Here is a 20,983-nt window from a genome sequence, read left to right on the forward strand (position 1 = left end):
CATTCAATGGCTCTGTAAAACATCTGCACAGGGAACTGAGCCCACAGCACCCCAATTCCAAGAGCTGCTGTCCTGGGAGGCTCGACTCTGCTGAGTGGGAGGAGCAGGGCAGTTGTAAGGGAGATGCTCCAAGCCACGTGTTTGCAGTTTAATAACAGCAAGCAACTTGCAGCACATTTGGCTCCCAATCATGTGCATCCCAGTTGTCTCGTTAAACATTTTGTGTAAGTTTGGAGACTCAGCTTTAGTGAATGTTACTACTAATTGCTTTACTCCTCAGCTGTGCAACAACAAACCACCCTGAAACACAGTTTTATATTAGCACCAGACGGGGATTAACTAATTAGCAAAAAAAATATCTATTTTCTTGAGATAACATTATAGATTTATATTAGCTAATTAAAACTTAAAAGCTGTGTCCAAGAAGGATAACCTTTTTCTTTGTTTTTTTGGGGTTTTTTTCCTTGGGTATTCCCCAGTCACACATTTTCTTTTCCTCTGCCATGTCTCAGGCATAATAAATCACTAAAACTGGACACGTGTCCAATTAAGTAATGAGATATTATTTAGTCTCATCTTCAGGGACCAAAAGAAAACTTACCTACTTCACTCACCTATTAACAACAGCAGTTCACTGCTCACCAAATGGGACTTGGGGCCATTTCTGTACCTGTTGGTTTAACCAACAAACTCAAGCAAAGGGCTTGAAAGCTTTTACCTTGGAGGGACCCATGTTTTGCCTAACAATAATTCCACAGTTCAATAACCCAGAGGTGGGAAGGAAAAGGAGGAAGGGTGATAGCATGGTCCAGAGAGGCACTTGCCAGGAAGGAGCAGCAATCCTGTTCTGGGGGAGAGCAGGACAGTTCAGTGAGGCAAGAGGTTATCCCTCCAAAAGTGGGAGCAAAAGGAGCAAGGAAAAGCAAAGGAGTGGTGCTCTCTAACCTAAAGGGGATTACTCCACAGTGAATGAGAACATGACTGGGTTGGACCATTAAGAAGCATCAGTGAGTCTGAGGCTCCCCGACCGCAAAGCCTGAAATCCGCGAGCGACTGCTCCCACACTCAGAGAGTATTTGGGATTAGGCATGGCCTCTTCATGCATCCTCTCACATTGTTGAGCTGTGAATCCAATTTCACAGACCACACTGACTCTTTGAAAGGAGCTTGTCCATATTTTCTTTACAGCAGCCTCTGCACTGATCCTTTTGTAACAGCTGTCATTTTGTCTCCCAGATTCATGAGGTTCAGAAATTAGAGCTCAGGAAACAAACTAATCCAAATCAAATGCACCTAAAATGTCTTCCCAAATAGAAGATTATGGAACTCCCTAGCGCACATCCATAAGGTCTAAACATCAGGCCTTCTTCACAGGAATACAATCAAAAAGTTCTCCTGGCTGGCAGCAAACTCACCTCTTTGCTGTATTTGATAATACCTGTTCTTTATGCACAGACAGGAGAAGGGTAAAGAATGGCTTTATCTCATTACTGATACCAATCACAGTTCAGGCACTAAATCCTGCCTAGGAGAATATGCCTCCAAATATTCATAACTTCTCTTTGCATGAGAAGAAACTATGATTAATCAGCAGCATGGAGAGCCACTGTCACTTGATATTCTGGAGAAGACCAGGGCATCCCCTTCTGGTTTCATGACCGAGACCAAAATTATCCAGATTTCATTATGATCTTATTAACATTATGAGATCACAGAAAGTATATGGAAACAGACAAAATTTTTTGTTGTTGTTACTGCTACTACTTCTATTATTGTTATTTATTCAATGTACCCACAAGAAATCAGCTCTCTTGCAGCCCAGGGCTTTTCTTTCTCATGAGTTTCCTAATCTCATCATGAGTGCACACTTGAGTCCTGTTCTTCCAGGAAGAGCACCGAACCAGTAAAGCATACTGCACCTGTGAACTGAACCAGCAGCCAACAGAGCAGCCTCTGCAGGACACATATTCCTGACATTCCTAATGTTTGGAAATCTGGTATTTGGGGGGTTTATTTCCCCTAGGATTTAATTCTCCATTGCTCTGTTATGCTGTGCATGTCAAACACATGCAAGACAGAAGGGGGGACTCACTAGTGCAGCAGCAAAGCCCCAAGACAAATTCAATCCTTTAAAAGTTCCCTTGAGTGTTCACTAATATTCAAGTATCTGTCTAGCACCTGGGTTTTGTTAAGTTTTCTGGTAGTGTGGCTTTTTAAACTCTATTACTACATGCTGGGCTATGATTAAAATGTTTAGCTTTCCATGGTAACATTACTCATCTATAATCTTGTTTCTTAGTGAGATCTGAGCCAAGCATACCAGTAATTTCTTTTAATAATAAGTCTTCAGTAATAACTCTGCCCTTTAAATGCAAAATCTGAAGCAACACATGATTGACAGATATCATGGCTTTCAGCTAATTAAGTATTCTGAATACTCGGTCATGGAAGATTTTTTTAAATGGAAATAATTGTGGTTGCCAGACTCCCTGTGGCAGCTCTGCCATTACCAAAAACCCTGGCACAGCCCTGTGGCAGCTGAGCAGTGGAACTGCTCTCCCTCTCTGCAGGGGGGGTCACCAGGCCCCCTCCACCTAACTGGGGGTAAATGGAACTCCACCCTCAATTGCACAAAGCACTTAAGCGTGCTGGGTTAATTAGTTACAGCAAGGATGATCTTCTAGGCAAGCAATGTGCTACTCCTTGTAAATGGTGCTGCCACTGAAGTGTTAATTCCCTTCAAGGATTAAGCTGCCTGGGTATAACTCAGATGCTGCAAAAATACCAATTGCTGTGCAAAGATCACAGTCAAGAGCAGGAGAGCAGAGTGCTGAATATTTTGCACAACATGGATGGGCTTGGAACCCTTGAGATGCATCACATGGATGGGCTAAGAGCAGTTTAACTTTGGGGTTTTTTTGCAGTGCAGCAGCATGTTCAGTTCATCACAGCTCTGTGTGGAGCTTGGGCCTTTGGACAGCACTGCAATAAAATTATTTGTAGTAAATTCTAGAACAGCAAAGGCAAGGCACATGGCCACTTTGCAGGTGTCAGAAAGGATGAGCTCTGCTGGAGTTTGTCACAGCCTCAGCCCCACAGCTGTGACTGCTGCTCTTGCGCCACAAACACCTTTGTACACCTTCCCACATTCTTGAGTATTTGAAAGCCCACCTCCAGCAGAGATGATTTGTTATGATAAATCTCCACCAAATCAAGCATTTTGCCAAGAGCAGTTGGAAAGTGTCCATGTTTTTATTGCCTGCACATTCTACATATCCCATTGCTGCTGTTCAGTAATAAATGTATTCATAGCTCATACCAGCTTCCTACCTCAGATTAAGAGAGTGTTGCAGCTGGAAAAGACACCTGGGTGGACTGGAAAACACATACCTAATCTAACAGCCTCTCTCCCTCTGTAGTACAGAACAAGCCAGGTGCTGTTCACAGTTTTGCTGCAAAGCATCTCATCTAGAGCCTCCAGGATAGCTGTAACCTGGAGCAGCCTAAGGCTCTGCAAATCCTTGGGCTGAGCTTTGAACAACAGGCTCCCTGGAAAGAAAAGTGAGCAAAAGGGAAAAACAAAAATAAAACAAAACAAAAAAAAAAAGGGGGGGACAAAAGCTACATTGTTAGGGGAAAAAGGCTTTACAACCTCTGCAAAACTAAAACTGCTCACTTGGAAGCGGAGCCTCAGGAAAGTTTTGGCCGCTCTGCTCAGAAGGAAGCGTTTACATCCTTTAGTCACAGGATGCAGGTGGTGATATTCTGGAGATTACAAACAGATTGTAGGCATCTTGCAGTTTTATTGCTGTGTTACTGCAAGGAGGTGCAGGTACATGGCAGCATACCTGAGCCCAGCTGGGGCACAGGAATCAGAAACAGCCCCTGAAGGCAGCAGCAGCACGGCCAGGATGGAGCTGTGGTCCTGACCCTCCTGGGGATCACTCCAGGCTGCAGCACGTGCAGGGCTGGGGTCCTGCTGCTTAATGAGGATGTGTGGATCATCTGCACAGGCAAGGAAAGGCTCATCTTGCAGCTTGGCATCAAATAAAATACATGTAGCATCAAGCTGTTAATGAACACACATCACTGACAGGGCTGCTGCATAATTTATCACCACAAAACCCATCTTTCTCCAGAGGTTTCATAATTCTCATATCTTTATTTATAAAGTGGTAATCTATCTAAAAAAAAAAGGGAAAGGCAAAATTTTAAATGTAAGCCCTAAAATGTGGTGAAATAGTGAAAACTCTAAGTGGAGAGGAAGGGATTCAGCTACATAATTTCGCACTTTTCAGATGCCAAGTGTTCCTGAAGTTCTGAGTTTGGGGCAGTTACACTCTGTACATGAAATCTAGACCATAGCCTGAGCTTCAGTCATGCAGAAGAGGATGAGTAGGCTCTGCTAGAAGCAACAGGCTTTTGATGTTTTCAAAAGCAGAAAATATTTGAGGGTTTGGCTTTTTCTTTCCTTTCCAAGAGGACCGATGGTAATAAGAGATGCATTATGTAAATAATTTCTGTGGTGAAGACCTTTATCCAACCAGCAATTTCCACAACAAATTGCTGGTATAAAAATCTGTAAATGCCCCACTTAGGAAGCAGAAGGAATTGTGGCATTCAAATATTCTCACCTGAAGCAAAAGGACAGTCTTTAGCAGACCAGAAATGCAACAAGCAGATTACGTCCCCAGAGACAGAAGAATATGTTTGGAAAAGCTTTTAAGTATCTCAAGGGCAAAGGGCTATTTGAAATCCAACATGTCAGTCAGATACTTTGACATGAACATGCTGGTTCCATCAGCCCCTCTCTAGTAAATATTTCAAGATAATCTCTTCTGAAATAGAAAACTGGCTGCTTGGTTTGGATGCCCTCATCTCTGCTGGATTCCTCACAGCAAACTAAGGCTCAGCAAGACCAAGCTATTCCTGGGACTGGGAGAGACTGAGAACATAACCAGGCTGAGGGGGTTGATGGCAGTGTGAGGAGATTCGTGGTACAGCAGAGAAACCCTCAGAACCAAAGACTTCTGAGTGTTCATGCCAGATCTACCTGCCCATCCCCAGCCCTGAACACTGATGTGGCTCCACCTTCCCAAGAAGGTTCCCTAATTTGACAGGGAATGTAGGCAACTCCGTCCCTCTATCTGCAGGGCATTTTGAGACTTGCTTTGCAGCAAGGTGCCATAACTGATGGAAAAAAATAGTTTATTTTAGAGAAGAGGGATATTTTCCTCCTTTCACAGCTGGCAGCTCCCACCCAGACCCCCCAGCAGAGCATCCTTCCTGGAGCCAAGGTGTCAGCAGAGAGAGGGGGAGAAATCACATTCCCCCTGCTCTCAACCCAAGGCCAAGCAGCCAAAATTCCCCATGATTTTCTGCTTTTACTTTTCTTTACTGCCCTCGCTCAGACAGAATGCTGCCCCTCTGCTGAGCCTCCTGCAGAAACCGCTGACATTAATCTCAGAAGCAATTCAGACAGAGGGGGGAAGAGCTCTCTAAACCCAAACAAGATTGAGACCATCTGGCAAAAAGAAGCAAACCTGTTAAGAGACCACTTTGTCCTTCCTGCAACTTCAGTACAAGCTGTCAGAGGCATTTCAATAGGAACAGTTTTCCTTTACAGCACACAGTGCTCAGTTTAGTTTAGGCTTTTTTTTCCCTTCAGTATTGTTTTGTTTATTGTATCAAAGCTGGTGGGATTGCTTTTGAAGGAAGTGTAATCCAGCCTGAGTAGCAGCCTCAGAGCCTGGACCATCATCTCTAAACCTCAGCCCTCAATTGCATAAGCATCTATTTGCAATTCATTGTAGGGAGGGAATAAAACAGTATTCAAAGCAGCAAGAAACTGGACAGAAAGACACAGAAATTTTTATCATTATCTCTGCTGATGCTGTTTCCACCTCTGGATCATGTTTTGTGTTCTAGGACTGGCAAATTACAGAGAAATAAAGCAGGAAGTTAACCTGAAGGCTTGGTGGGTGCCACCATGATAGTAATTGTTTTCTTTTAGCAATTCTGATTAATTTTTGTTAGGAAATCTAACACCTTAATCTTGGATAAAGAGGCATGCTAATGGCTGTACCAATTTTAGTGACTCTTTTGACTTTTATGTTTAATTTGATGTTTTGCATGGAGCACAAAGAAGAAGAGTATGAAGGACTGCCAGGCTTCAGAGGCACATCAGAGTCCTCTGAACATTGGCAGAGCTCTGCTCTGAGTGCTCTCTGGTGGGAGTTACAATCAATTTTAACAGAAGTTAATTGCTGCTGTAAACATGAAAATAAATCAGCAATACAGGATTGACTTGAGTTGCTCTGGGGCTGGGGTTTCTGGGGACAGGGATGGGACACCTGTTCTCATCTTACTGCAAAGCTCCCATCCCTTCTCAGTGATTCCTCATGGGCAGCTCCTTGCAGCACTGACTCTTCCTCCTTCTTCTTCACAGCACAGCCAAAAAACTCCAGCTGACTTCTCACCCAGCTCACCCACCCTTTTATAGCCCTCATCCTCATTGGACACAGCTGTGTCCTGTTAAGGGCAGGCCTGTTCCTAATCTTTGGTGATTACTAAAGCTGCCACTCCTCAGGGCTGAGACTGCCCTCTGCACTATCTTTATTTCCTTACATTCTATCCCCCCACAGACACCCTCTCCTGCTCTCAGCTGTTAGGCATGGAATAACTCATCTGTGCATCTTCCACAGGTGGAGTTCTCTTGACCCTTGGTGGCTCAAGAGCCATTGGAGGAGCCTTCCAAGGGTCAAGACTTCAAGGAGGAGGATGACAAATGGATAGATGATGCACAATTCCCAGTGTTGTTTGTTGGTTTGGAGCCTTTTTCAGCACTGGGCACTTTTCCTGTAGTACTGGGAGAGGGAGGAGGCCTTTACTGGAGATCCCCCCAAATACAGCAGCTGCTGTAGAGCCGAGAATTTTTATGTTTCCCCCAAATGAAGAAATTTCCTTCCTGAATTTCTAAGATATCTTTGCCCAACATTGCAGCTCCACAAGCATTAGCAATTCCCACATGATGGCTGCACATGTGTGTAATTGGAAGGAGAAATGGCTAAGCAAGTAATTAGGCAGGCAAACTATTTACAGACATAACCACTTTTCAGGCATTGAGTTCAACAAGAACTAGGTATTAGCAGTGTGCATGTAATTAATCAATTAACCGGTGTTTTGGTGATGTATTTCTAAATCTGTATTTACTCAAGCACGTAGCAATCATTTGTATATTGCCCTGGAAAAGGTTAGGTGCTGTCAGGTAAAATTCATCATACTACAATCCTATAAATAGCAACATTTTTTTCTTTCTAATAATTTCTGCTCTCATGCAGTAACATTTAGGGAGATTAGTGTCTTTGTTTTCCAAGGTTTTCCTCTTGCACAATAATAGAAATATATGTTAGATTGAGGAAACAGATTTATTTTTCTCTGAGTTAGAGAAGAACTGTGTGATTTCAAAGCTGGAGGATATTTTGCAGAGGCCCCCAGGAGTAAAGACAGTTTTTATTCTTATAAATTTATTACAGCTGAGATGGATTAATACATAAGAGCTTCTGATGTTAGAGACATGCATTTCTCAGGACAAAACTAAGAAATAAAAGCCTGGGATTGCAGTGTAAGAAGAAGATAGAATCATTTAGATTTGAAAAGACAATGTAAAATCATCGAGGTCATTACTCCAAGGTAAAAACTCTGTTTCTTGAATATTTTTTTTAATAAAATAAACTGGTTGTTTTTTTTTTTTTAAGTAAGTAAACACCCCTTAACATCTTGGTTGCTCTATGGGCTTATGCTGTCTGTCTCACAGTGCCAGGTTTGTCCAAAGGAATTTATCCTAACGCTCATTCTTGAACTTAGTTTGCACTTTTCCAGCCCTTTGCTGCCTTCCATGGTGCAGCCACACTCCCCCCTGCTGGCTGCTCCAAGGGCTGGCCAGCATCAGGGAGAGCTGTGAAAAATAAAATATTTTTATATCTAAGGTGATTACTATTTTTCTTCTGGGTATTATTTCAAGAAAAGTTGTCCTCAGCAATGATGGTTTCACAGACCCAGCAAGGTAAGCTTGCCTGCCAGATAAAATACCTTCCTCTGCCTCACCATTGAGCTCTTTTTGCAATACAACTTTTATTTAATAGTTTTAATTGCCCAGGCCCAGGCAGGAGCAGGCAGCACTCCAGGCAAGCCTTAGAGATGACAGAAGGATCCTTTTATTCTTACAGCCACTGCCCACCAGCAGAAAAATACATCTTGTTTGTGCTGTGATGCCCAAAGTATTCCCACTAAAATGAGAAAGGGTGAGCATAGGGTTTTTCTGGGACTGGAAGATAAAGAAACTGCCCAGCTTGCTGTCCTGGTTCTCTTTAACAAGCTCTTCCTGCAGGTCAGTCCCGTGCAGGCCAAGGATGATGCAGGACATCCTTGTCACAAACCACTCAGCCACAGCAGAGCATTCAAATGGCACCTCCTCCCCAATCCCTGAACTGCTCCCTGGGAGTGCCCCTGGATAAACTGCACAGCTCATGTTGAGATAAAATTAGAACAAATTGCACAAAAGAAAGTTGCCTCTCAAAGTGCCCCAAAACTCCTAGGATATTATGGATCAGTTTGTGGTACAATCCAGCCCAAAGCCTCTGTACTCAGGATCAAAGACAGCTTTCCTCCTCTAGGGATCACCTATTCCAATGCAGAGAATCTTTCCCAGGAATGATACTGAAAATGTGACACTGCAGCTTGGAAGATTTTGGCTTAATTTCTGCATGATGCCATTATGCCCTTCACTCCATCCTTTTCCTCCCCAAACAATGTGGAATATAATTCTCCTTTTCTGAACATCTGGCACTCCAGCTGTTAGCATTCACAGTCAGAATGCATTAGAAATTAAAACCACTTCCAGATTAACTGGTAAAATTTGTCAGCTAATACTAAAAGCACCATTTTAGATGTTTAAAAAGCTTTGCACCTTTATAAAGGATGATCAGCTGTTCCTTGCCCCAGTGACTACAACTCAAGAAGGTTCACCCTGTAACAATTTGGAAATTTAACTATTAACAATAAGCATGAGTTAACCTGAAAAGATACATCTAAAGTGAGTCATTAGGGCTTGTTGCAATGGAAAAACTATGCTGTGTGGGTACTTTTGAAGCTTTAATTTACTGTTCCAAACTTACAGAGGGGGAACAGTTATACAGAGAGCATAAAGATTTTCCCCAGGGACAAAAAGCACTTCCATCAATCTTCACAAGCCACCATGTGACACAGCAAGATGGTGCTGGAGGTGCTGAGAAAAATGTACAACATAATCCTACTGATTATCCTCAACAGAGCCAGCTGATAATGAGGGTCAGCTTTGTCATCAAATAACACAAGGATCCCCCAATTCATGTAATCTCAATTTTAAATATTTCAGTGGCCTGGGTACACCTGTCAAACTCAACTCCAGTTTTTAACCCCATCAACTTTCTTAAATACCAACATTTCAACATTGTTTACAGAATAGTACAAAAAGATTAAATCTGGTTTCACTTAATCTTTCATAAAACCTCAATGAGTGCACCTCAATAAGGATAACACAATCTACATACTTTATTTTTAATCAAGATAGGAAATTTCATAGATTAGTGATTTTCAGTGTTAATAACAGGGCAACAGACCTTGTAATTAAAAATAAATTTCAGAAGGTTGCTAAATGATTTTGATAATGATTTAAGGATCAATTACAGAAGAGATGTCATTCTTCTTTTTCTAGGTAGATATATTGGAAACAGTGGAGCTGAGAAGCTCTTATGTATTAACCATTTTTTTTATTACAGCAAGGACATTCATATGGTCTGTATCAGAAATGCTTAACAAAAACCAGTACAGGGACTTCTCTTTAAAGGACACTTGATGGTTAAAAAAAAAAAAAGTGCAAAAATGATGTTGTTAGTTCTGCTGCTTTGTGGAAGCTGGGATATATGGCCTTGAAGATTACTGCTCTATCAGCCTTAACATGAGGATTTAGCACTCCCATAAAGCTACTCAGCCTTGCAGGAACACAAAATGCAGCTTCAGTTTGGATTTGGGACAGGCCAGGGAAGCTGCACAGCACAGGGGGTGCTGTGGTGCTGCAGACCATGCACACACCAGCCCTCAGCTTCCCCAGAGAACCTGCTCAGGGATGTCCCCACAAGAAACAACACAAACCAGGAGACCCCAAATCCTCTGTCTGGCTTGGCCTCTCAGCAACAAAAATTATGCTGAGCCTGTAGCAACCATGGCTCATCTGGCCTCTACAGTGCAAATGTTCTTTTTGGGCTTGGCTTTCTGAGACAACTTAGAAACAGCTCTAGAGCCACAGAATCCCAGTATGGTTTGGATTGACAGGGACCTTAAAGATCACCTAGCTCCAACCTCCCTGCCGTGGGGCAACCCAAGGTTAGGAGAAACCTCGAGGATGGTAATGGTGATGTAACTGTAACAAGGAACAACAATAAACAGTTTGCTGCTACTGAGCAGGGATCAGCCCCACCTCAGCTCTCAACACCCCCATCACAAACCGTGAGCCGCCTCTGGCGCTGGTCTGGCTGCACAGTGAACCAGCTCAGCACCCCAAAATGACTGAAAATCAGCCCAGGAATAAGATTCAAAAAGAAAGTGGAATTTTTCACTGGGTTAGGAAGCCACTTACCTTCCAGAGCAGGCAGCATGGTGAGGCAGGGACAGCAAGAGCCTCCCCTGGGGCTGTCAGGCTCCCAGTACCCAGGGTCTGGCTGGTGCTGCCCCCAGCACACACCTGCAGCTTTTAGCCCCTGACAGCAGCTCAGGGGAGGAGCTCTGCTGGCAGACCCTGCTCCTTCCCTCCCAGAGCAAGAACAGCTGCCAGATAACAAGTCCCTCCTATCCCCCCAACCCCAGGAGGCTTCACTACCTCCAGTTTTAGGCAGAAAATTGAAGCCTGAGCAAGTAGCTGCTGCCAGCCAGGTTTCTACCAACAATAAAAGCAAATAAAATCTCTCCCACTGTGGCTCATCACAGGTTTCCTAAACTGACCATAATTTGGAAAACCCCTGACCAATGTTTTTAGTAACAGGAGTCTGTGTTAGAGACACAGAACTCTCTCTTTTCCCTTTCTATTATTTTTATAGCCTCGAAATTCATTTAAGAGATAGGACATTTTTCACCTCTACCTTACCAATTAATTTCCCGTAACTCAAAGCACCCTGCTCAGATAAACCCTTCTCTCTTCACCTTGTACACAACTGAGCAGCAGCCAAGGACAGTTGACTTAGAGCTGAATAATATGCACTGGTGCTAAATGAAAATTAAACCATTAATATTTTAAAATACCTGATTTCCTGGATAGTAAAAGTGAAATGTATCATTTGTTTAAACTATCCATTATTTCTTTCCTCGTTTCATAACTCCCAGCCACTAACAAGAACCTACATAAATAGAGCTTGAACTTTCATCTTGGGAAGTTTAATCTGAAAGCTCTTCAGGAATATTTTATTCCTTTTATCAGAATATTGATGGAAGTCATAATTCACCTTAATGTGAGAAAGTTTCCTTTCTTCACTAAAGAAATTCATCAAGACATTTCTTGTTGGAGAGATGTGACATAAATCCGCTTGCTTTTTCCTCTGTTTGATCTCAGCACTTTATGAATTTTTGATTGCCTGCTCTTAATTTTCCACAAGCAAATTCAATTAAAGAAATTAAAACCCAGTAGTTCAACCCTGATTGCCCCATCAGCAAATGGCTCTTTTATTGCACAGTGGATGACATATGCCACGCTCTCCTGGTGCTGCTGGAGCCCTTGTAAAACCGGATCAGGAAAAGCCTTTCCCTCTTTATTGGTGCTATTAGGCAACAGCTATTGACCGCCCAAGCCAATTCAGCAGCACTTCCCTTGCTCAGGCAATAGTCCAAGGGCTATTGAGAATGAAAAAACACCCTTGGAGTAAAAAAGTCACTCATTGTGTGCGTGTCAAACCTTTCACAAGGGCGAGGTCCCTTCTCCCCGGGAGAATGACACACAAGTGAGCCCGAGAAACAACTGGGCACCGCCGCGGGGCAGGGTGGAGCTGGGACACCAGCTTGGCTCCGGGATCACTGCGATACAAAGGAGCTGCACTCTTCCACTGCAGGGCCTGGATGGCACCGTGCCCCTTTTGGGATACCAACCACCAGTGCCCCTTTGGGATACCAACCACCAGTGCCCCTTTTGGGATACCAACCACCAGTGCCCCTTTTGGGATACCAACCACGGCTGCTCACTAGCACTGCAGCCCCTGCTACTGAACGCTGGCCATCGGCAGTGCACAGGTTTCAACAACACATTTGACATTTATCGTGGCAGTATCATTTGCTGTGATGCATCCACAAACTTTGCTGTGACCAAACCATCTCTTATGGCAACTTTCTGCAGTAACTGCCAACCTGACAGACTCACCACAAGTCCTTAAAATTAATTAGCATCTAAAAAGAACGTCTGTTTAGGTAACTCCCCAAACTAAACCCACTGTTTAAAGAACTTCAAGGATTTCAAATTCATATAAATTCCCTTTGAATTTAAAGTCATTCTTATAAGCTGCCCTTATTATCATTAGTGAAAAACATAAATTTTAGAATTATTTCTAAAATTTTTTTCTTACTTCTGTGACAGAGGATGTGCACCCCAGTAGAGCAAGCAAAGAACAACTGCTCATCTTAAGTGCTTGTAGTACTTGAGCGAGGCACATCTCTGCTCTGCTAGAGAAGACACACGTGCAAACCGTCATTCCATGGCCTCAAACATCACTTACCCAACTCCAAAGGTTTCAGTCCTGGTATGACTTCATGAGCAGAAGGCTCATGATAATGTGATTTTCTCCTCTAAGGTAACCTCATAAAGAGCATTTTCAGAGAGGAACTACATGGGCAATTCAGCCAAGGACTGATTTAACACTTGCAGTCCAGCCCAGGAGTCATTAGGCCCAATTACCTAATGAACATCCCACATCTGTGGGACAGGTATTGTCATGGCACAGCTAAACCTACGAGCATTTTAAAATGTGCTGATTGCAAAACAACCTGGTTTGCTAACTGACCTAAACCAGGCCTTTGCCTTCTGTGAGGTTTTTAGGGAAAGCTCTCAATCATGCCATCAGCTGTGTGCATTCCTCCTCCAGAAGTCAGTGGGTTTGCTGTAAGGAGCAGCTTAAAAGCTGTAATTATTAATAAATATCTCTTCTGAGAGACAGCCTATCCACAAGGACAATTTGAAGGAAGCAGGGTAAGGAAATGCAAGATTATTCCTCAAACATAGTCCTAAAGAAGACACTGTTAGTTGTTCAGAAAGCTGAAAGAACACACTTACATTGGTTTTACTCTACCAGTTGAACTGTGCTTCAAGAGCTCTGGAAGACAGCCAACATGGATAAAGTTCATATCTCCATGGATAAAGTTCATAACTCCAGAAAGTAACACAATGTGCCTTAATTCTACTCATTTAGACTGCTGTTAATTTTCTGATTTTTTTAACAGTATTGTAGCTATTATAGTGAGGGAAGTGGCTGAAAATGTAACATTTGTCTCTTTGGCCTAATTCATTGGGTGGGTTGAAGAGAAAATGAAACTTCTCACGTGGGTATCACTGCACTTCTGCACAGGCAGGTTGCTCACTGTGGGTCCTGTGTAAGGCCTGTGGGACCAAGCTGAAAGGAACAGAAGCTTCTGCTAAGAATGAACATACTATTTTCTACTGTCAAAATCACTACACTTTATAATCAGTAACTTTTTTTAAGGAATTTCTTGGGTGCAAAAGCATTAGCTACCTCTCAAATTCCCAGATTTACACATCCTAAAGAAGCTTTGAGAAGTAACCTTTCCCTTTAGATCTTGCCCACAGCAGTGTTACACTTCAAAGTGGGTATGTTCAGGTAAGAATTTCAAATATCTTCCACAAGAATTACAGACTAAATAACTTAAGCTAAACAAATCTTGTTAAAGAATGTATTCATTCTCACAGCTTAAAATATTTAATATAAGCCCTGCTATCTACCCTACACAGCATTCAACAGATGCACATAACAAACCTTCATACACCCAGTATGGGCAACAGAGAAGATGGTTTTGAAATGGTTTCCAATTCCAAGCATAAGCAAGTTCTTTATGGTAAGTTACTGTATAAAAGCAGTGAAACAGTTACAGTAAGAAACACAGGCTTATTATTGTCATTTATTTGAAAAACCTTATTCAAAATATTAAGTGATACAAGTCCAAATACAATAAAAATTACTGCAAGAAAAGAGTTTTGGGATATTTTGTTTGTGCTTTACTTTCTGTGTTTATGAAAAGAATGCATTTAACTGTAGGATATAGAACTTCTAGCATTTCATTCCTAAAGAGTACCATGCCTTCAGACTCCTCATGCCAACAGGCGTGACATTTATTTGTTTCCAAATGTTACATAACTACTTGAATACCAAGTTATTAATTATGGGGTTCTGATTCACCATTATTTACAAACATATCAGTCTGAAAACTAAATCACAAACAGAATGTACAGAAAACTAAAATTTTATATTTTACAACTCATGAAAACATAAATAATGGAAGTACAAAAGACAAAATTAAAAAAAAAAAAAAAAAACTACTGTAGCAGTAACTTGATTTACACTAATGCATAAATGTTTGTCAAAAATGAGAGTGCACTGTCCACAGACTGGCACTTACTTTCACCTGTCTGTTACCTGGGTCAGAAAAAGAACCAAATAAATTATTCTTACAGTTTCTCCCATTTATAATATAACAAATCACATAGCCATTTCCCAACTGTCTAAAAATTCAACAGAAAGGTTTGATGTATTGAAAGCCTGTCAGCTATCTACATTTTAGTAAAATTATTCAACAAGGCTTGTTTTCCACTCATTAATTACAAAGACAATGAAGTCATAAATAGCATCAGAGAGAAAAAAGGAGAGTCAAGAAAAGCTGCATACCTTCACAAACACCTTAAACATTTTAGGAAATATATGGTACAGAACTTGTGAAATAAAATGGGTTATACATAATTGTTATAAAATTATTTATGGCATGAACACATATATAAATTATTAAATTGCCATTCTAGCTATTTTGCCAAAATAGGATCAAATTATGCAACAAGAAAACAGAATCAGAAAAAATGAGATGAAAGACTTGCAGCATCAGAATTTAAGCACAGAAAAAAATATATTTTAAGTTTGCAATATAGTGGAATTTATGAGCCATGTAAGTGATTAGCAAAGAGATCATTAATTTGATTTAGTGATGCCAAAGTCATTAATTTATTAGACCTAAAGTATTTTATCCTTATTTTTTGCAGTATGACTATTAAGACTGCTCCAGACAGAAGAAAATGATGCTTAATGAATGGAAAGAGCACTAATTTATTAAATTCTCAATCTTCACAGTTGCTATAAAACCCGACCAAAGTAGCAAACAGATGGATCATGCCCTTGATCTTCCATGAGATTTAATCTCCAAAACATCCAGGTCAAAGAGAGTACATCTCATTTCTGTACAAGCAGCTTATTTAGAATACCTGAATATCATTACATGACTGGGCAGGCAAAGAGTGCTAAGTTCAGCAAACTCGAGTCACAGTGCTTTCAGAACACATAGTCATTGGTTATTTTCAGGGAAGGCATCGCTTCGTTGACGTTCTGATCCAGACGATGGTACTCCACTGTCCTGGAGCACAGGCCATCCCTCCATCTTCGGCTCTGCACCAGTAAGAAGATCTGAAACAAAACAGGACAACTTAGAGATGCTGTGCAGAAACATCCTGGCTTTGACAGCTTCACAGTGGTACTGACACCATGGTTTTACCCCCCATGCTGGCAATGGCATTACTGTAGCAAAGACAATACATTTTTAATCACTTATTTGAACTGCTCTCAGATAAATTTTCAAAATGCAACAGCCTTCATCATCTTCCCCTATAAAGAGCTGGCAATGCACATTACAGATAGGCCACTGCACAGTGAAGAAGGTTTTGGGGTTTTAGCTGCTTTTTTTTCCAAGTCCTGCAAATCCTCACCCAGATCAGTGTTCTCCCCCAAAGATAAACACTAAACTTTCCTCATATCTAAAAAGGAATCTGTGGTTTAATGCAAACGTGCATGCACTTCTGCTGTGTCTGGTTGGGCTGAAGTTAATTTTTAATGCTAGCAATATATTTTGGAATAACAACAATCAGACTATTTTTGAGACACAGAGAATTAGTTTGTACTGAAGAAACATTTACCTGAAAATAGTAACTTAGTAGCTTCTCTATGTAAAACTGGAAGCAGCATTAAACATTTTCTAAAAGTTGGTAGTTACACCCTCAGAATGTCTATGATATGAAGACCATATTAAAGTGACTATTAGAAAGATTATCACAATCATAACCAATCATAACAAGGACATTCCCACACAATTTGCAGTTAAACCTCCCTTAATTTCTTGTCTTCTTGTGCAGAAAAAAAATTAGTTAATTGTTCACCCCCACTTGACTTGGCTCAAGTCTCCTTTACAGAATTCATGTTGTGCACTGCCAGTGTCCATTACTGTACTGATTGATTACTGATGTTACCAATTAACTCATTTTCTTATTGTAAATATTTGATTCAAGTTCATTTTCATTGTGCAGATAAAAATCACACTAATGATCTGCACATTAGTGGTCAAAGACTTAATTCTTAAAAAAGCCAAGTTCCTCTTCCTAAAAACATGTACAAGGGAATGCAACTTTATTTTAAACACTGCAGCTGTTTCTCTCAGCCTTTCAGAGCACACCTACCTTCCTCTTATTGTGATAGGTGACATAAACAACAGCTACTAAGAAGGCAACTACCACCAGATGAAAAAAGAAATGGCTGTCTTCTTCTTCATCCAACCCTGAGACAGAAACAGCTTTTATCTTCTCATCAAGGGTCTTGATCTCCTCATTGTAATTGCTGATGGTGTCAGAGTTGTCATCTTCTGAAATCTCTAGAAGGTCTGGATTGTATCTGGAATTTGGTGTCATTTCATAAGCATAGTCATCTCCATCTGACTCCATAGTTTCTTTGATGATGGGTGGGGAACTATTTAGTGTGTCTTTCAAATCTGTTAGAAGATCTTCTTCCTCAATTTTAGTATCTTCAGAAGCATCAACATCCACCTGTGATACTGGACTAGCAGGGACAACAGGTGACAAAGAGTCACCGTTTGCTGTAGGTGGCTTTCCTGCAGTCACTGAATTGATTTTGGCCTCCTTTCTTGCTGAGCTTAAACTCTGCAAGCTGTCTGTCAAATTTTGGGATCTACTCAGTGTTTCATTCTCACTTGCAGAAGAAATATTTCTTGTATTAAGAATATCCTCTTTCACAGAACCTGAGAAAAGGATGAGAAACAATCAGCACTATGCACAAGGCACTGACTTCTCTGACAGAAAACTATTGCCACAAATTTCCTTCACAGACAAGAAATCACATGAAGAACACAGCATATGGCACACTGCAAACTTTTTAGCATTCATATGCAGAAATACATACTCCTGCACTTTGGCAACTTCCAAAGAAAAGTCTTGAGTGGGACAGGAACTAAAGTTTGGAAGCACATGCCTTCCAGATTAGTGTGGAAAGCGTCCCTGAAAAAACCAGCACGCCTGTTTTCCAGACATAAGAACTTCAAAGAGATGTCATCCTTCCCTCTGAGCATCCATGACATCTTGTAGACTCATACATGATTAGCATTTTCTCCATCATCAAATTCTTCCTCCCACTGAATGAGCTGAGGTCTACCAACGAGGATGTTCTCAGGAAAGCTTTTCCTGCAGTTACGTTTTTGATCTTCCACCATTGCATGTTTTACCAACAAAGAATGGGAAGACACTGTGAAGTCCCCTCAGTCAGGACACTAGACAGCAGTACCTCCTCCCAGGCACTGATTTTTATTGAATTTGTAGACACTGAAACAGATTTCCAACCTTCCATTATCTCAAATGAAACTACTGAACCACGGGTTAAGAACAAACACTGCCCATGCTCCTGGAGGAAAGCCTTTTGTTGGCAGCAATTATTGTAATGAATTAAGTCAGAAATGGCACAGTAACAATGCACCCTCAGGCAAATTCACAATCTCTCCAATGCTGGGAGGACTTTGCAGAACTACATAAAAAACAAGGTGAGCATTAAATCCAGATACAGAGCCCACTGTCCCTTTTCTTTATCTCAAGGACAGTAAAAAAAAAAAAAAGATGCAGACAGAATTTAATAGCTAATTTTTTAAAGCCTAAAAATGAGCAAACTATTCATGTTTGCAGCACATCACTACCAGATTCAAATCCAGAGGCACCTTAAAAATGTAGAACAAATTTTAGACTTTCAGCCTGCATTTTCATTTAAAATGGGAAACCATACTTGCCTGTTATTTTGGCATGCCAAACTAATTTTTCATTTTACAAAAGCAACAATACTTTCATTAAACATTTTCAAGACTCACAGGAAAGTTGCAGACTAGAAATGAAACATTCAATGAACTTCTCGTGTCAGGTTACTTGTAAGTAAAATATTACAGAGGGGACACTGAATCACGTTATTCATGGAACCTGTGTGTTTGCTGAGGTTCAGTTACAACAGAGCTCTTGTTTACAGGGCACACTTCTGCAGTGTGAATTACTCTTTAACCCAACTGTAAAACACAGAAGATTCAACTCATCCCACGTGAAGCAGACACCACGGTGCCTCTCTGCTGAAATTCAAAGTCAACCATTTCACATCTACCACACTTTTTGTTACTGAAAAATCTACTCATCTGAATTATCATATCAACATTAACTTGTTCAGTTCTTATCCAGGACAAGTTTAGGGAATTCTGATATCTCCTCAGGTTTAAGCCAGCTAGTTGCATATGCAGAGATAAATATGAGGAAAGGCAGTTACAGGATTATTTCATGTTTATAACTACTGGCATACTGTGAGTGAGGTCAACCTTACTGCTACCCTCCCCAAACAGACAAAAACTATTTAGAGGGTAATAGCTATACTGTTAGAAATACAAACAAGCATATTTCGCCTATAAAACTACATTGCATCTGGTCTTACACTTTAAATTCTTCTTGAATTAATTTTAACACTGAAGTTTTAGAAGGATATATTAATGCAAGGGACTCTCAGTGGCTATTGCTGCACCTTCAGACTGAGAAAGAGCAATTTCCTATTATTCCTAAAATATGCCTGGGTTTTTGTTTTAATAGCAGCTGGAAGTTTAGTAGCTAAACCACAACTGATTTATGGTATTTACCCCAAACTATTTGGCATTACAAACGGTGGTTGCACTGTTTACAATTACACAACACTGTCAGATGATTTTAGATCCAGAGATGCCTCAGCTTCAGAAACAGATACTAACGTTCAATCACAGTGACAGAATTAGCAACATAAACACTGCACATAAAAAACCCATCTTGGTTAAAACTCACTTCCAGGAAAACTGCTTTTAGAAAGCAAGTTGTTTCATGACTCCTGAAGTTTAAAACTCTCCATTTCCTACAGATTGCTGTCCCAAATTCTTACTGCCTACCTATTAAAGCAGGTGGGGGGCAACACAAATACAGCTGGTGTGGAGATACTGACAAGCACGGAAGGAAGTGATGGATCAAACAGTTCCCTTTTTTTCCTTCCCTAACTCCTTTCTCTTCACTGCCCAGCCAGTACTCCATCCAAAACAAAGGGAAACTCACTGCCCCTAACACACGCATTTCTTATTAGCCTTCGGTTACAGCCGCCTGTAATTTTAAGGGGGAGAAAGAAAACACTTAACTAGGAATCAACTTGCAGAATAACATAAGCTTAATTTCTAGGGGAGGGAAGACTAAAACCAGGCACGCAGCCAGAGTATTTAGATGAAGAATCCCTCCTGATGAATGAAGCGATCAGCCAAACTGCTCTGCACAGCAATAAAAGCTCTGCACACCTGGCAGGCGGCCTCCCGCCCCCCGCGGGGCGCTGTCCTTCCCCTGCGCACAGCCCAGCGCCCGCTGCCCCCAGCCCAGCCCGAGCAGTCCAGAGACCGGGGCCAGCCCCGGGGCCAGGCCCGGTCACCTCACGGTAGGACCCGCGCCGGCCGAGGCCGCACAGCGCTCCAGGCCCAACCCGAGACCGGTGAGAGAGACCGGCGGGGCCACCGCGCTACGCCCACAGCCCGCAGCCAGCCCCGCCGCCCGGCCCCGCGGCTCTCACCGGGGGATTCCTGCCCGCGGGCCGCCAGGGCCCAGCCGCAGAGCAGCAGCAAGCACAGGGCGCGGCCCGCCGAGCCCCGCCGCTCGCCGCCGGCCGCCGCCATCTTGGCCCCCTCCGCGGACGTGGCGATGGCGCCGCCCCTCGTGAGGCGGCCGCGCACGCGCACGGGCGGGAAGGCGCGGGGCGCGCGCAGGGGCCGAGGGCGGTGTCACAGAAGCGGGGAAGGGTGGAATGGTGGGAATGGAACCGTGCGCTCACGGAGCGCTGGAATCACACGGTCATGGAACCAGCAGGGCTGGGAGACCTGTTTGACCCTCCAGACCAACCCTCCACCAGCACCGCCACCGTAACCCCTAAACCACATCACCCAGCGCCGCATCCCGGCGCCTCTGAAACCCCTCCGGGGCTGGTGACTCCACCGCCTCCCTGGGCAGCCGTTCCAATGCCCGGCCACCCCGAGAGAGAAAAGGTTTTCTTTAATATCTGATCTGAATGCTGCAATCTCAGCTTTAGGTCGGTTCTGCTCCTCTCGCTGCTTGTGTCTGCCATGCTCCTGGGAGCTGACTGCACACGGTTCTTTTGGACCGGTGGTGTCTGGAAGGGCTCCACTGTTCCCAGGAGCGCTGGGTTAAATGAGACAGGAAATACTCAGGAATGGCTCCCGGTGAGGGGAAGCCGGCCTTGCCCAACCTGTGGGCTGTCCCTGAGGTGGCTCTGCAGTGTCCCTGAGGGGGAGGCCAACCTTGCCCTGGTGGCTCTGCAGT

At 42.5% G+C, this 20,983-nt stretch overlaps 1 protein-coding gene across 1 annotated transcript; it reads right to left on the reverse strand.

The window, feature by feature from the left end:
• Positions 1 to 14,187: 14,187 nt before the first annotated feature.
• CUNH5orf15 (chromosome unknown C5orf15 homolog) lies at positions 14,188 to 20,376 on the reverse strand. The gene is made up of 3 exons (XM_071443211.1): positions 20,220 to 20,376; positions 16,796 to 17,370; positions 14,188 to 15,752 (listed from the first exon to the last, which is right to left on the reverse strand). The coding sequence occupies exons 1-3, from the start codon at positions 20,320 to 20,322 to the stop codon at positions 15,621 to 15,623; spliced, it is 810 nt and encodes a 269-aa protein (XP_071299312.1). The 5' UTR covers positions 20,323 to 20,376; the 3' UTR covers positions 14,188 to 15,620.
• Between the last annotated feature and the right edge of the window lie 607 nt (positions 20,377 to 20,983).

The sequence above is a fragment of the Agelaius tricolor genome, unplaced genomic scaffold (genome assembly GCF_023055355.1).
Source record: "Agelaius tricolor isolate 1412-34295 unplaced genomic scaffold, bAgeTri1.0.p SCAF_18, whole genome shotgun sequence".
Taxonomy (NCBI): Eukaryota; Metazoa; Chordata; class Aves; order Passeriformes; family Icteridae; genus Agelaius; species Agelaius tricolor.